Source organism: Parambassis ranga, chromosome 22 (genome assembly GCF_900634625.1).
Source record: "Parambassis ranga chromosome 22, fParRan2.1, whole genome shotgun sequence".
Classification (NCBI taxonomy): domain Eukaryota; kingdom Metazoa; phylum Chordata; class Actinopteri; family Ambassidae; genus Parambassis; species Parambassis ranga.
This window is the reverse complement of record NC_041042.1, coordinates 9,898,249-9,915,633: the sequence shown is the minus strand read 5'-3', so window position 1 is coordinate 9,915,633 and position 17,385 is coordinate 9,898,249. Positions and strand designations below refer to the sequence as shown.

The 17,385-nt window shown below is 40.7% G+C and overlaps 1 protein-coding gene across 1 annotated transcript in view; it reads left to right on the top strand.

Annotated features, from left to right (window-relative positions):
* Window positions 1–12,485, top strand: part of dlgap2a (discs, large (Drosophila) homolog-associated protein 2a) — a 110,735-nt gene extending 98,250 nt beyond the window's left edge. The window contains exons 7-12 of the mRNA XM_028395159.1: window positions 4,470–4,855; window positions 8,333–8,421; window positions 8,579–9,018; window positions 9,099–9,190; window positions 11,829–11,981; window positions 12,148–12,485. Of these exons, the coding sequence (XP_028250960.1) occupies window positions 4,470–4,855; window positions 8,333–8,421; window positions 8,579–9,018; window positions 9,099–9,190; window positions 11,829–11,981; window positions 12,148–12,354 (1,367 nt within the window). The 3' untranslated portion in view covers window positions 12,355–12,485. The remainder of the gene's footprint in view (window positions 1–4,469; window positions 4,856–8,332; window positions 8,422–8,578; window positions 9,019–9,098; window positions 9,191–11,828; window positions 11,982–12,147) is intronic.
* The last annotated feature ends 4,900 nt before the right edge of the window (window positions 12,486–17,385 follow it).

Here is a 17,385-nt window from a genome sequence, read left to right as displayed (position 1 = left end):
GTGAACATCAGAAAAAGATTTTTCCAGCGTGTTGTTTATGAATTGAATATGCGCAGAGCACTTTATGAAAGTTTGCTAAATTGGCTAAATCTGAAAGGTTTTTCAAAGGTGTGGGAAGTTAATTAGGTTGTATTGCTGTGTTCAGTTTGCACACCACTTCTATGGTTAACTTTGACTTTGCAGAAATGTGATCTAAGCATAGGATGCAATTCAGCCCGCACTGCAGCCCTATTATATATTTGTTCATGACGTATAACCTAAAAATAAACTACTGTGAAGGGGTGCAGGGGGTAAGACGTAGCTGTGCTGATCTAAGTGTAGATTTTGCAGAGGTACTGGTTGATCTGTATTTGCCATAAGACATGATTTACTGTTATATTATTAAAAAGCAAATAAGCTAAAAGCTTGAATGGTAAACAAAAACAAGTTATCTGTTCTACTTTAATTCAGTTATTGGCTTAGACTGTTTCTATTGTTTTTTATAAACTTCCTAATGATCAAGGATACTTTGAATAATAGTGAAGGTGAAGGTGGGTCCACAGGTCAGGAGAATTGTTCCATTTTGCACCCCAGTCTGCAGGAAACTGTTGTTGGCTGTATGTTGGCTTTTTTACATTGTACTGCAGAGCTAACTCCACACAGTGGGAGTTTAGTTACTATGATAAATGAAATACAGAGAGCAACAGAATTATTTACGAGGGTCTAATATTTTTATTTTCATATTATTTCTGACAAACTTATTAGTGTATTTTGGTGATTTTTGCCAAAATGTACACAGATCCTCCTGTGCTGAACAATCCTCACAGCCTGTATGTGTATTGTAATGTTCATAGATTGCTCTTTGTTCGGGCAAGTGTGCCCGCTCTTCTGAATATCCCCCCCACTCACTTGTTTTCAGGGATCCAGTTCTGCCTCCCTTCAACCTGCACCATTGATTGGACTCCCCAGCAAACCCCAGGTAAACCTCCTTACCTGGGGCATTCTCTGTTGCTCCATTTCAGAGTGTGAGGTATTATTTTAATGAAACCTGAGCTGTCCTGTGGCAAGTGTCTGTACATATATTTCAAGTAGGAAGAATGGGAAGTGGTTTTGAAACAAACAGTAAGTTTAGAGCATACATAATGATTATTTCATTTGACCATCCCTTTATTTGAGTTATTTGAGTATGCATTCATAAAGTACTTGTCTCTATGGTTCTGATGGACTACATTTGCTTCACTACATGACACATTAAACAACCTAGTTCTTTTGATTGAGGGGGACTATAGCGTTGACAGACTTAATTAAGAGTGCTTTCTCTGCTGTCGTTTGACATATTTACGATTACATCACTCTCCGAAACCTGTTTTCCAAGATCACTCCATCCCGAACTCTGCAACATCACACACACACACACACACCTACACCTCTGAATGCTTCTATTGTTAGCTTCCGTTGAGTATTTCAGTGATCTGTCTCTCTGACAAGAAGCCAATATGTTTCCACGAAGGGTAAGGTTAAGAAGACAGTGACATGCATCTAACTGTTGACATGCAGATGCTCTTTCAGCGTGCAGCTTGAAACTGAAGCAGGGAGGGATGTCTGCATTACAGACTGCAGCATCTGTTAATTATACACATGCTTCACATTGTGATTATCAGCACAGTTCAGTTCCAGAGAAACTGAACACTTTTAAACTTTTGTAACCAATCCAGTGAGGGCCAGATAAGACTCATTCAGTCTACTTTTTGTTATCTGTTGTTGGCTGTTTTTTTTTTTTTTGTATAATTTCTTTATTGTTTCTCTCTGCACTGCTTGTGATAGCTCCAATAATAGAATCCACCATCCATCTTCCTCATTCTTCCTCCTCCCTCCAGATCATTTACATACCCTCTAAAAGCCTGCTGCAAAACAAACTGCTGCATTTCCCTTGCAGTGATAAATCCAATCGAGGAAAAAGACTCTTAATGACGTGTCACTCAACCCCCCCACCCACCAAAAAAACACCACGCCCCTGTTAGCATACAAGCCAGTCCTGATAGACGGAGAGGTCCTAACAGAGACGGAGTGGTTGAATCACAGTTGTTTGTGTGTGTGTGCATTTGAGAGAGAGATTAAACAGTAGTCACACTGTATATATTTAGCTGCCTCAGTACCTCTATCGATAGTACACCTATTTTAAACAGCACTCTGAGGATTGTGGTTAAGCTTCATCTGCATACAGGGAGATTAGTTGTGATGGATCATTTTATTTTTTATGTATTGTCTTGCAGGTTATAAGCTTTTCTGTCTTGGCTGATGATAAACTGAAACAAACTACATCTACTCATACTACCATTTCAAAATAAAAACAGTATTTTCCTACATAAGCTTTGAGCATCGTTTCAGAATAAGTTTCAGTACAAACTGTAGCTGCTAGCATAGAAAGTGTGATCAATCCCTTAAATGTGTTGCATTTATATACATTTTATACTGTACACAGTGCGACAGACGTGCAGGTTATTCACCTGCGTTGATGTGTGAGCACCAGTTGGGTATTTTCACGGCTTTGCTAATCGTCTGTAATGTTCCATTAAACATAACGGTGGTGTTATCACAGTGGACAAATTTCATTTGTATCCCACCCACCTCTCATGTTATGTTTGCTGTCTGAGGCTCACACACTCCGCTTTCATATTTCTATAATTATGGTGCAGCATTATGGTGAGTGAGCGAGTGAGTGAGTGAGTGAGTGAGTGAGTGAGTGAGTGAGTGAGGCTGTATTCACTTCATCTAAATGCTGAGTAATGCTGCCATTGCCAAGATGGGAGCAAGAATTATGACTCCCCTTTGCACGACTGGCTGGCTAATAATGGCTCTATTTTGGTCCTCCTGCTGAATCATGCCTCCTGAATGGGTCATCTCTTTCCTCCCTTGATCTCCCTGATTTATCCTTGTTCTGTATCACACACACTCTCTTTCATCCTCTGTCTTTCTGTCTGCGGAGATTCACTCTCCCTCCTGTTTCCTCTCCTTCACCTCCACGTCTCTATTTTCTTTCTCTCCCCATTGTAATCATTCTTGCTTGTCTCCATCCAGGAGGAGTTAATTTTGTGAATGGACAGCAGCGTGAGTCATTAGGTCCCCGGAGCTCTTCATAGACCAGACGTCTCTAGCTATTTATAAACACCACCAAAAAAAGGGGGGGTGAGAAATGGGTCAGAAGGTGTTGTGGATTTGAGGTGACGCCCTGGGTTTGTTTTTTGTTTGTTTGTGTTTTTTTAACCATAAATGATGCTCTTTCCAAAAGTGTTGCAAGCAAAACAACATTTTTCTCTTGTTTCAGACGTTTGTTCTGTAATTGTTTTGTTCAGGCTACAGTGTAATTAGGGTGAAATGCTATTAATTCTACACAACAGCTTGCATGGAGGGCGCAGCTCATTAGAACTCAAAATAGATCAGATTTTGCTCTCATGGGGGCTTCTTTAATTGCTTTGTGTGATGTAAGCATTTGTAAGACAGAAACAGAAACACAGAGTTCAAGGCAGTTGCCTTTTTGTCAAGGAAAACTATAACCCTCAACTTAACCTGCAGCGTGACTCAGTGTTCTTCCTCTTTGCCATCTTTCTTTCTTCTCTTGCCTCTGAGGTAGCTGGCACACTATAAGCTTTGATCAGACCACTTAAAAACACAGCTCGTGCTTTAGATGTTTCGGCCTGTAACTACACCGAGCAAGCTTTTCTCTGGAAGCCTTGCTTGAAAATAGAGACACGTCGTAGCCCAGAAGGCGTTCATGACCCATTCCTCAGTCCATCTCTCTGTGGATTAAGTCCATATTCTCATTTGCACTTGAAAGAAAGTAATCCCCCTTCTTTCTGTCACAAAATGGACAGAATAAGAAGATGAGAGTTGTCAGCCTTTACTTGGATCCTCCACACATGAGCACTGTTGATTACTTCTCTGGTTTTCCACCGTCGTCCCTGTCTGACGAGTTTCTGGTGTCACAAAGTCTTTGATGTTTTCTCTTAATCCATCAACTTATTCATTACTTTAAAATATGTATTTCTAACCTTTAAATGATTCCCACATTTTCAAGCAGAATCTCTGACAGTGACATCTCTGAGCGCTGACAGTGAACAAAAAAGGAAAAGTAGATTTCTGCGCTCAGACGAAACACCCTTTGAAGAGAAAGTACTTCAAAATGATGATCAGCAACAACAGAAAAGTACAAAAGTGAAACTGACCTCACAAAGTCTGACATAAGTTATGCTGACACAGTGCATTACGGCAGCCAGCTGCTGTGACAGCAGCCTGATGTCATCTCAGTGATATAATGACTCACCATTTGTGCTAGGATTAGGTAATAATACATTAATTAAGCAGTAATCACACACATCTTTTAGCTGAACAATGATGTTGTTGACGTTGTTAACATGTATTTTGGTAAATGAATAAATGAATAAATCTGAATGATCAATTTTTAACACATTTTGTCTTTCCACCGTTTCCAGCCATCACCTACACACCCAGCTATAAGAAGGCCCCTCCTCCGGTCCCACCCCGTACCACCTCCAAACCTCTCATCTCCATCACGGCCCAGAGCAGCACCGAGTCCACCCAGGACGCCTACCATGAGGGGCGGCACCCCCACGGTGGTATGTGGGCCCCTGATGGTCTCAGCCTGGGGCTGAACCCGGGCCGGGCCCTCTATAACTCCACCGACAGCCTGGACAGCACCAAGGCTGTGACTATAGCCATGGAGGCGGCCGGAATCATGGCTGGGAAACGACACCCGTCCACAGACTCTCACAGTTCGGTGCTCACCTGCGACAAGGCCATACTGGTGTCTAAGGCTGAGGAGTACTTGAAAACGCCTCGGTCGTCTATAGGTATACAGGTTAGTCTTCAGACGAGTTATAACATTTGTACAACTCAGACCTGCGTGTGGTTATATAATAATACAGAAGCATATCACACACATACACTCAACTGGGAGACGGTGCTCTCTTTTCTGCAGCTAAAAATAGCAAGAGTGAGTCATCTTACTGCAATCCATTAATTAAGATTCAACTCAGGCTAGGGCATGTTTTAGTGAATGGTGGTTCACTCCATGGTTCATTCACTCCTCTACTTTACTGTACCTTTCTCTTCCATTCTCACTGCCCCTCTCTCCCTCCCTCTCTCTCTCTCCCTCTCTCTCTCTCACTCTGTCTCTCCACCGCCTGTCTGTATGAGCTTACCCTGCATTGGTTTCCTTCATTCTTTGATTCTAGCTAAAGTTGTGTTCTTGTTGTTCTTCCCGTTGCTTTTAAAATGTTGCAGAGCAAACAGTGAGAATCCTATCACCTAAAGGCTGTTAACTGTAATTTCTTAAAATAAAATGACAGGTGCAGAATTTTGGATTTATTCCAGCTTTTTCCTCATGATCCCTTCTTGACTTCTTAATTTTCTCTCCCTCCACATATATACATGTACGTTTGCAGGTGTATTACGTAATATAACCTATTCATTAGTTTTTAAAACGATGAAAGATTTGAAACTAGAATCCAGTATGGTGGAAAATTAAAGGTTGAACAAAGTTAACTTTTGTTTAAATAAGCCATGTTGACTCAGCTAAACAGCAGAGAAAAAACACTTTCAAATCCAAGCTGGTGTCAGAAATATATTTACACCTGAGCTATCTGCAGTTATCACTGATGCGTGTCAAATCCTGCCTATATGGTTTCGGAGAAATACGTCGAATGTAAATGAAACTTTCACTGTAATAAGACTAAATTGATTCCTGGCTCATGTAAACATAGTGATTCATTCTCCTCCCTGTGGGCTCATTCATTCCCCCCCTGTCCCCACAGTGTCTGCTCCCTGAATGATTTACCCAATTAACCACTTAAGTGTAAGACATCCTCATTCATGCTCTCACTCGTGTGTTCCTACCTCTCAACGGCTCCCACACAGACAGTAACAGCATGCAGCTTCTGTTTCCTGTCAGTCGGGGGTCACTGTCAGTCATCCAGGATATCAAACCGCACTAATGTCAAAAAGCAGAACTGCACCATCAAAACCTCATTGTCATGCTTCACTAAACTTCACAGCAGGCACCAAAATCAATGTGCATGCATCACTGAATTACCTCCTTCTGCACCAGTAATGGAAAATACAGATGTGAAAAAATATTGGGTGTTTGTGTCCAAAGAAGTATCAACCTCAGTATTGTATAAATGTACTCCAACATGTGCATTCTGATTATCTGTCCCTTGTATCAGGTGTTGGTTTGAGGCTTTCCTTTCATAGCTGCTTTATTGAACCACAAAGGGATATTGAGGTTTTTTTGTTAAAAGCTACCTTTTCAGTTGCTATGGGATAACAGTAATGTGTTGAAGAAGGCAACTCTTTTCACTCAAATATTGATTTATGGCTGAGAGCTTGATCTCATCATCATATCTCGTGGACAATCAGATTGCCTTAACTACTGCTAGAAGTAAACCTATAATTAACCCAAATGAGCCTTCCTCTGTATTGATTTTACATTTTCACCTCTCCCATTATGTTAGAGGAGGTCAACATGTTTAAAATCCCTGACCTATAGTGGAGCTATTGTTGTCCTGACTTCCCATAGGGACCACTTTGTTTCTCTTAAAACTTGAACTCTTAAGGGCTCATTGAGTTCCTCACAACAAACATTTTTAATTGGTGCCATAATGAAGTTGTATAAAGAGAGAAGTCAGAGCTTTTAACCTTAAGTGCGCTCCTCGGCTGAGAAAAGTCACCAGGTGTTTGTGTATTTTGGATGAAAGGTACAGTAGCTCCGTTCAGCTTCCTGCTGATGCTCACAGTTTCCACACCTGTGCTGACACTGAGACTGTGATTACTGATACAGTGGGTGTGTTTGTGTGTATATTTCTATATGTGTAAGCAGACTTATGTACAGTATCTGTGTGTACATGCACCAGAACACCTCCTAGTTGGACCTAAATTGCACAGCTACAAAGATGCTTTGTCTTACTTCAGTCCTCATCTGTCACAGACATGAAACTCATTCTCTTTTCATGAGGTGGACTTTGCTCTGCTGCTGACACAAAGTAATAGGGGTCACGTCTGCAAGCTGCTCTACGCTCATTTCCTCTCTGCTAACAGTTTCTCCCAAACAGCCTGACAGAATATAAAATGTCTCTCCAAAAATGTCACTCTGAAGCTTTAATACTGACCACTTCGCACCAAAGGTAGGGCTGACATTTGCTCACAACAGACACGTGCCCCGTTTTGAACCAGTGCCTTTGACTCATAGTCTCATAGGCATTATATTATGCTAAGCTGAAGATTTACTAATGTCAGATTGTTTAAACGACTCGATAGACATAGGCTTAAAAGATTTTCCCGTAAATGTATAAATAAATGCACATATACACCAATGGCTTTACAAACATGTACTTCAGTACAGCTGTTGGTTAGAGATGTATACGAGCTAACTGACAAGCCATCCTCACTAGGCTAATCGGTCAACATGGAAAGGGTAAACTCATGTAAACATGTCATGGCAGAAACCTTTAGTGAGCACTAAAGAAGTGGACTGAAAAGCTTCAGAGGACATACAAAATAATATATAAAATATTAAATAATGCTTGACAAAGCAAAAGGGGAAAAGCAAGAAATTAAACCAGAGATGATTAACTGGATTAACAAGAAAAAAAAGTGACAGACAAAATGGTGAACACTGGCAATGTTTCCTTAGAGCCTGTAAAACATGTGGCTCTAGGGAACACTGCAGACAGCAATAAAGAGCCTCTGAGCCTGGACTCCTGGATCAGGATTGTAGCCATGCAGCAACAGACAGGATCATCATCAGTCACTCGTCCTTCCCACCCCATAATATTTAGTAATGTTCTCCTATCTGTCACTGTGTATGGGCACACAGCTGCCAAAGACCAGTCTATGCTAGCTAACATAAAGTTTAAAGTACTTTTCTGATTATTCAACAAAGTGCATTAGAGCTGCACTACAGTTTTTGTGCAACATATTCATTTCATATTGTATCACTGTTAAGGCGAGCTTTACATACCCAGCTAATAATGAGCAATATTAGAATTCATTGATAAATGAATAAAGGGGAAGGCTTTAGAAAACTAACTATTATAGAGCTGCTGACACTGCTTCATCCTTTAGGTTAATTTCCTTATGCACCTAAAACCCTCCGCAGAAAACCTCCTCAGTCTTGTTGCCTTTGCAGCCTCCATAAATCATCCTGTGTTTACTTTTTGACATGCCATGTACCATTAAGTTGCTCTGTCCAGTCCCATTCCAATAAACCCAGAAGCACATGGGAATGGCAGCTCGTGTAATGAGAAGCACCTAAGTTTGTCTTATTTCTTTACATTAGGTCGAGGCAGCCACGGACTCTGAATCTGAAAGCAAAGGATCAAGGGAGTACCATTCTGTTGGGATCCAGGTAGAGGATGACAAGAAAGGGTAAGCTATTGGCTCTGGGATTTTAACCTCATTTGAAAAATGTAATGTTTGATGTTTGATCTGACTTTTATAAACAATAGCCCCATTGTTAGTGCCATTATTTGTCTTTTTGTCATGTGTGCATTCATCCGTGTCTTTTATCTTTTTTGCCCTTCAGACAGGGAAGGTTCAAACGCTCCAACAGTGTAACTGCAGCTGTGCAGGCTGACATGGAGTTGGAGTGCTTCCCCACCATGGAGGACAAGGGTCTGCAGTTCGGCGGGGGTTTCCAGCGTCACTCAGAGCCCAGCACGCCAACCCAGTACGGGGCGGTGAGGACCGTACGCACACAGGGCCTCTTTAGCTACAGAGAGGATTACCGCACCCCTGCTGAACCCCCCAGTCCAAGGGAGACCACCAGCGAAACCACCTGGCAGCTAGAACCCCCCTCCCCACGGGAGAGCACAGCTACATCAGGCGAGTCAGGGAGGGTGTCCCCTTCCCTGCGGAGGGATGGAAGCTGGTTCATGCAACTGCTCCACAATGAGACCAAGAGAATGGAAGGCTGGTGTAAAGAGATGGAGGCAGAAGCTGAAGAGAACGACTTGTCAGAGGAAAGTAAGTATCTTACCTGCAGGTAGAGTTTACTGCACTGACTGTAAAGCACTCTGTGTGTCGATATGCTTTCTGTGTCTCAGTTTTAGGTAAAATCCGAAGTGCAGTGGGAAGTGCTCAGCTGCTCATGTCTCAGAAATTCCAGCAATTCTACTGGCTGTGTCAGCAAAACCTGGTAAGTGCTGTTGGTGATTCTAAGTGAGGGACACTGAGTCTTTCTTCAGTTCTGTGTAGGGTACATTCTGGACATTATGTAGAGTTTGTACTCCATGCATAAGATCCCTATCAGAAGCTTAATTGTGTGACTAAGCTTTCATTCTCTTTCATCACACAGTGTAGGTGTGATGAAAGAGAAATATGCATGACATATTTGAAGAAAGACTCACCAAACTGCATAATAAAACCAACTTTTGCAGACATCTTTATGTGCCCTAACAACCTTTTGTTCTCCAGCCTTCAATACACATTTAATGCTTTAGCTGGCACTAACAAACTGAATCAAAAAAAAACATTGATTGCAGATAGGTGCAAAACAGTGAATCAATAGCTATCTAGCACATTTATATGTGACCTGAACAATACATGAGTGTGGATGGGTGCACGCTCAGAGATGCAGTTTTGCAGAACAGGAGGCTGAATATCCACACAGCAGCTGCTCTGCTGCTCATCCAGCATACAAACACACAGAGGGTGCCTCATATTTTTCTTGCACTGTTTTTGCACTTGCACTCGTTCACAACTTATTGATTTTAGCCAAGTACCTAATAGAGATAGTGTTGCTGTTTTTGCAATGTGCAGCAGAAACTGCTCATTCAGGAAGAATGGGATTGTACAGGGATTAGAGACAGTGAACCAGCCTTGTAGACCAAATCAAGTCCTTTTTCCTTATGAAGAAGACAGTATTATGCAAGTTTACTCAGCAAACTTTCACATTACAACAACTCAGACAGCATTAGAAATACATTATGGGCCAATATTAACCGTACATTTTGGCTTTGTTTGTGATGTGCAGACCAATTAAAAGCTTTAATCCTGTTTTATCAGCTGGCTTCTTTTAAACTCCTGAATCAACTTTCAGAGAGCCTGACGTCCAGTGTGTGTAGAGCACTACTCCGGGAGGTGCTTCAGGACTTAAAGCACATAACTGTCAAAGCTTAAACCTCACTGACTCTTCCTAAATCTGCCAGCTCTGGGTATGGGAAGCTGTGAGACTTTCTAAGACAGTTTTCAGAAGATCTTGACTTCAGAGGTCAGAATAAAGCTGATGACAAGTTAAGGCCATGTCTCAGCAATCAGAGATAACAGGAGTGTAGTCCTGGGCACAGTCAAATCTCTGGCAAACATCTTTATTGTATAAAAAAATTACACTAATCACATAATATTATCCGAACGTTAAGCAAAATGTTTGTTCTGTGGGGATATTATAGAAAGTAAGATTATTTTGATCGACATGTATCCATACAGTTTAACACTGAAAAGTTCAATTTTAATATGAATTTTATGTCATTTGATACAACTCAGTTAAGGCTCTGCTTTTTATTCACATTTTAAGTCAAATATCATTTTGGTATCATGTTGCATGATGTCTTTATTGCATTTTTTGTAAAAGTAGGAGGATGTGGAAGGATCGACTGCTTCAGAATATAGAACAGTCACTTGTAACAGAATAGTGGTAATAACTCAGCCATGATTGTCTCACTGTGCCTCCGCCAGCCACATAAACTAAATGTCACTAGACTGTGAGCATGTCTAGGGGTTATCTTGAAGTGGGTATAATATTTAGAAACCTGATACCTGACAACTATAGCTGCAGACTCTGCTTGCTTGGTATCCAAAGGGAGACCTAAGTGAAGTACATTGTGTGTTGCATATTTTTAATGAATAAAATTGCAATTAAGGGTTTGTAAGCTTCAACCTTTATGGTTCATTGTGTGTAAATCTCCACTGCTTTGTGCACAGCCGTGGCTTTGTAAGTAGGGGGAAAAAAAACAAAGTTGGCTGACACACCAGCCAGCCAGGAACGTCGTGATAATTGTTGTTCAGACCTGGTGTGCTGGTTAGGGAAACATTTTGTCCTCTCTGCATGCAATAGCAGCAAAGGATATAAAAGGAGAGATGTGCATGTTCGGAGGCTGAGTCCAACACACACACTAAAAAAGAGCGAAGGCTGTTTTTTAATATTTAATGTAAGATATTCATGACTCAACTGTTTTTGTCTTAGAAGAAAATATGAAGGATTGATGTGAGAAACGGTGCAGTATTGATTTCTTATCATTCGGACCTTTTATTCTGCTAACATTTCCTTTCAGCCTTATAGTTGGGTGGTGACAGCCTTTGTATTATCCTTTAAAGAGTTTCTGTTCTGAGTATTGTTTTCATCATTATAAATACGCATGAACATTTCGGTTGAAAAGCCCAATCAGAAAATGGTGAAATTACATTAAACCTCATGACTCATTAATTCCTGCGACACCTGCACGCCAGCAGTTGGTGAGACAATGAAGCGCCTCTCAGTCTGACGTTCCTTTCATTTCAGGAATGGACTGATGAATAGGGCTGAACTGACAAAGGCAGTTTATTATTTCAGACCTCATTCATGAATGTGTGACAGGATTAGTCTCTATCAGAAGTTCTCATCATTTATTTCAACTGAAAGTCCCCAAACTGGTATTTAGCCTGTGTTGATGGGTCTGATAAGGACATCTAGTGGATTTAGATTGAAGTGCAATAATCAGTGTTGTATTCTTATGCAACAGTGTGTTTTGGTTGTGTACATCATGTGTGGTGGTTCCTCTTTCCTGTTCTTCCTGTAGGACCCCAGTGCCATGCCGCGACCCACCTCTCAGGACCTTGCTGGGTTCTGGGACCTGCTGCAGCTTTCCATCGATGACGTCACCATGAAATTTGACCAGCTGCAGCAGATCAAAAACAACAACTGGAGGCCCGTTGACAGCCCAGAGAAGAAGGTGAGGAGTCTCACTCATTGTCAGACAGCCTCCACATATTATTGCATAGTTTTATTATATGGTTTATGATTTTCCATCAGCCTGAGAGTGATTAGTTGTCCTTCTATGGGAAGTAACACACTGAGGTACAGTTACATGTCTTAATTATTTTGTCTTGCTTCTGAAGCAACCAGCTCCCGTACCAAAGAAGATAATTCGACAGAGGAGTGCAATGACAAGGGAGAAATCCCTCGACCTCCCGGACAGACACCGGCAGGAGGCTCGACGGCGGCTCATGGCAGCCAAGCGGGCAGCCTCCTTCCGGCAGAACTCAGCCTCAGAGCGAGCGGACAGCATCGAAATCTATATTCCAGAGGCTCAGACTAGACTTTGAGAAGATAGGGTCAGGGGCCAGTGTGTCTCCCTGCTCTTGTATTCAAACAACTTTAAAACTAGCCTTTTTTCTAGACTGCTACTCTCTTTACTGACTCTTCCTTTATCCATCTGTTGTCTGATCTCGACAGCCATCCTCAGTGCCCATTGGACTGTAGGATGTGCTAAGGCTCTTCTCTCATCACCAGAATGAGTGTAAGCAAAAATGTATGTCTGACATGGGTTTTTTTTTCCTCATTGGTTTGCTGGGGATCATGATGCCCAGCTCTCTCATCCAATGTCCTGGATGGGTATGTCTGTAGTTTTTCAGCATTTGCAAAGTGCCATTTAAACAGTGCAGCTTTGAAAACCTACCAGCAACCAGGACTTTGAGCTAAAATAGGAGTAAATGAGAGAAAATATATTTATTTCAAGTTGTTCAAAAATGGTTAAAGTTACTCACCCTTCAGTATTTTTGACTAATTTAAGATTACATTATTACTTTTGTTTTTGTCTTTTGTTGTTTTGGCGAAAAGGGGGTTTAATGTTAATTACTAGCTAAATATCACTAAATTATTGTAAGTTCAAATCTCTGAAAAGTGCCAATGCTTGAAATACCTCAACTACGTGCATGTGGCACTGGTCACCCACTCAAGGTTATTCAGGCAGCCCTTCCTTAATAAGCTCTGGACTGGTCAGTGTTGAAAAAATGCAGCTTTCTACCCAATCTGGTTGTAGTTCAACATTCTTCATGGTGTGGATTGGTGGAAGAAGTATGACATCTATCAGCTCATCAACATGCATATTTGCCACAATATATCATGTTCCTGTTGCCAACTTTCTGATATTGACATTTACTTGAAGCTAAAAACATGCAAGTCTTGTGCCATCATTATCATTATATCAATGCAGTAGAAAAAAAGGTGAAGGTTTGTGTAACTCCTTAGATCAAAATGTGTAGACAAATGCACTTATGCACTTACAATTACAATTCTCTCTATTTCCAAGGGAAATGTACATACCCAAGTTCACAATAGTACTGTTGTATTTTTGAATTGTGAGTGGGAAGAATATTGATCATGTGTTTTATTTGCCCTTCATGTCCACTGCGCGTCTCTATTGCTTTTGCTAAATCTGGATTCGCTGCTCTCTCTCTCTCTCTCTCTCTCTCTCTCTCACACACACACGTATACAAAACCACACTGTTGTGTTTTCATCTAATGTACTTCTCTCAGGCCCTTTCAAGTTGTGCCCTCAGCCACAGTTAATGAGGAGTGATAGAAAAACATAAACAAAATATCTGCATATGGGCTTCTTTAATCTAAGAAATGCTTCATAATTTTCATATTTCTTGAAAATATCTGTGTTGTTCAAAGTCTCCCTCAGCAATATCATAACCGAGTCCCTCTAGGAAGAGAAATGGGGAAATAATGAAACGGAATTGGGGCAAAGGCACTCCAGAGGGATCCAAGCAGCAAGTCCCAAATAACTAAAACTTTCCAAGTATCCTGCTGCTGAAAGGAAATACACGAAGAACAGAATTTGCCTAGATGCTTGTGTGAAGACGTGTGTGTAGTTACACTGTGTTTGCCTTTCATTACAACCATAGCACTCCCAAACTCTGTGTGAAAATATCAAGTAGCAAATGTTGCTGAATATTTACACGTGGTAGCTATAGGTAAATGATCATACTGATAGATTCCTAGCCTGCTAGAATTTAAGTGCTTTAAAATATGTAGCATTGGCCTTAAAAACATATTTAGATTCATATAAATTTCATACATTGGTTTACAGCTTGTAATTTACGCTCAGAAATTCTGCTCTGTGCCTGTATATTGACTGGTGTTCTAGGCTGACCATCACTTTCTCTGGCTCTCTCTGTGTAAAGAAATGAGGGTCTGTCTGTGTGTGTGTTTGATGGAGGCAGAGCAGGGAGGCCACAGTGGACAGGAGAGAGCATGCACCCGCAATCCAGCGCCTTCAATATGGGGTTCATTTTAGAATATAGCTGCTGTAAAACGATCAGAAAATATTTATATATCCCTCACTACTCTGTTGTTATGAAGGCCGCTCCCTCCGTCCTTTCACAGCCTGGATCACTCAGTCACTGCTGGTTTCTTCTCTCTCAGCCCAATGCTGTGACATCTTTATATGACATATGGTTGACATATAGGACCTGAAATTGATCAAAATGTAGTTTAAGTGCAAAGCAAATCACAAACAGTAACATGCAAGTTAAAAGGCTGTGTTGGGGAGCCCAGTTTTTAACTTTTTTAATGTGAAAGTGGTATACTCTAAAATACCTAAAATTCAGCTACTGTTTACATCGGTGCTGCTAAGTTTAGTCTCCATCTTAATGCCAGTGTTACACTAAAATCACCCACATTAAACCTTTCAATAATTAACCAACTAAATGACGCTGCCATGTATTAAATCATTAGTGCTACACAAACAATCATTCTTAAAATCTATTTTTATGACCTTAATATACTCGGTTGAGTAACTGTGCCTGGCTTCATTCTGGGTAGTAGCAGGAATATTTTCCATGTAGCAGTAAAAACTTAAACATACTTTTTTTTTAGTATTTTATCGATAAATGTGTGTGTGCGTCTTGTTTTTTCCTTCACGGAGTGCTGACATAATCAGAAAAGAGAGGGTGAATCTGGGGTCAGTCTACGCCTGAGTCGACTTGATTTCCCGATTACTACCCAGCTGCGGTTTGACCTGCATCTCTCCCTCACACCCGCAAAACACACACTGTGTGTGACATTATCAGTGCAACTTTCAGTAATAACTTCACCATAAAGTATAATTTATTCTGTGATACAAATTGTGTTTTACATGCACATGTGTTGTATTTGCATGTGTGAGGTCCTTAAAGAAAAACATGGGATTTAACTCTTCTTGTAGCAGAGCTCAGAAAGTGTGCCGCAGAGTGACTGTGTTTCACACTTGCAGTGCTGTTCTTCAGTTACAGACTGAGCTTTTAATAGCCCATGGCTGAGCTTTAGACTACACAATTTTAAAAAAGCATGTATAAATTTGCTGGTTTTTCAATGCAGAGGCAGGAACCTTTAACACTATGACAGTGGGTTTCTGGAAAGCGTCTGGGTATGCGATGCCAGGCATTTGGCAAAGCAGAGACGTTCCCCTGCTGTTGCCACAGTGGCAGGCAGACGGGAGAGAGACAGACTCAGCCTGACATATGCTGGCTTAGAGGAGACGAGAGCTCCGCACTGAGCCCCAAACTGCTGGTGCTGTACGCCGTTGTGTAGCTGGAAGGCTGTTCTGTGAGAATCGCTGGGCGCTGTGCTGGGTAATTTTCAGCCTGCCTTTGACTAAGCAAAGCAGCTTATGTAAGATTTTGGGTCCTTGGTGAGATCAAGCAAACAGCCTCCAAGGCCCCTTCAAAGCTTGTGTTGATAAATGTATTGCTGAATAGTGGCCTGTACTGTAGAACTTAAGCATCAGCACTACATGTATTTGCCTCTGTCAATCTGTGCCAGGCTCATTTCACTGAAGCACCAGAGGACGTTCTCCCTTATGCAAATGTAGAGGATCCATCACCTGGGTTGTTCTACTAACAGAACAGAAGGCATTCACATTATTGCAATGAGACTATTTTTTAGTCTTCAAAGCACTTCATAATTAATGTGAAATGTTAAATTTACAGCCACAGAGAGATATGAACTGGGTATGCGAAAATATCTACAGAGGCCTGGAGTGGTCAGAGATTAAAAAAAAAACAAACACGTGCTGTGTTTTACCATTTTACCATTTTTTAGTGCTAAAATGCCTTTTTGTGTGTGTGCAAGATAGAATTTATTCCCATGTTTTAGTTACGCATGATACTTATCCCCTCATCTCACAGCCAAACTAGGAATGAATTAGTCGAGATGTGGGAGTGAAATATACTTGATGTGTACACAATATTGTGAAATGCAGCCTCAATATACCATCATTACTCATTTATAGCCCATAGAAATCACCATTCCACTTGAAAATATATACCTTGGTTTGCCATTTTCTGAACCATCTTTGTAATAGCTGGGTCAAATTTTTCCCACCCTTGTATTGATTTTAGTCCAAAGCTATGGACAGCTCTAAGGCCTCCTTTTACAAAGTGATCCTGTATTTCCTTGCAGCCTATTTTACTGGGTATTATATGCTGGATCCTTCTGGTTTACATGTATAGTGTACGTGTGATGTTGAGGACTTCATATCTGAGAATGCAGTTATTCTAGAGATCCCTGTGAAAACACCCAAGAATAGCAATTGCAGCACATTTAATACCACAAGGGCAACAATGAACTACAAGTGCCATCTTTTTAACCCATTCAGCAAACTGTAAAATCATAACACAGCCACACATTCTTCATCAGTTCTTCATCGCTTACCTTTTTTCCCCCTACTGCACTTGTAATCATCTCTGCTTGTATCTCAACATCCTGTGACCTCACCTCTGGTACGACTGTCGATCTGCTTTTAACCCACAATGTGTGACCTATTTCAAGGGGAGTTTTTTCGTAATCATGCCGTGGAAAGAGCTTCAGACTTGCTGAGATATAGACTGATACAACACTTCCTTGAACTTGGAATGTGAACCAACTCTATAATGACTAGATAAAATGAAAAAGTAGTTGTTTAGCTAAAACTATTTTCATCTCTTGTATATCATATCTATAGTGAGGATGAATATAATGCCAAATATTCATTATTTGTAAAGAAATATATATAAATATATAATATATGCTTCATTGAAACATAACTATTTTCTGCTCTTGCTCATATTTTGTTGTCATTTTTACTTTGTTATGGTTGTTTTAAAACTGATATGAAAGGCATGCGGAACACTGATTTTGAATGTAGGCTTATTTAAAGATTTTTTTTTACAATTATGACACTTCACACTGATGTACATTTGTTATGTGTTTATTTATGTCAATCACATCATGCATTGTTCAATGTGTGTTATTTTGGTGCATTATTTTTTATTTTTATTTGAGTAGTTTACAACATATGCATTTCTCTCCATTCTTTCCTAGTTGAGCTT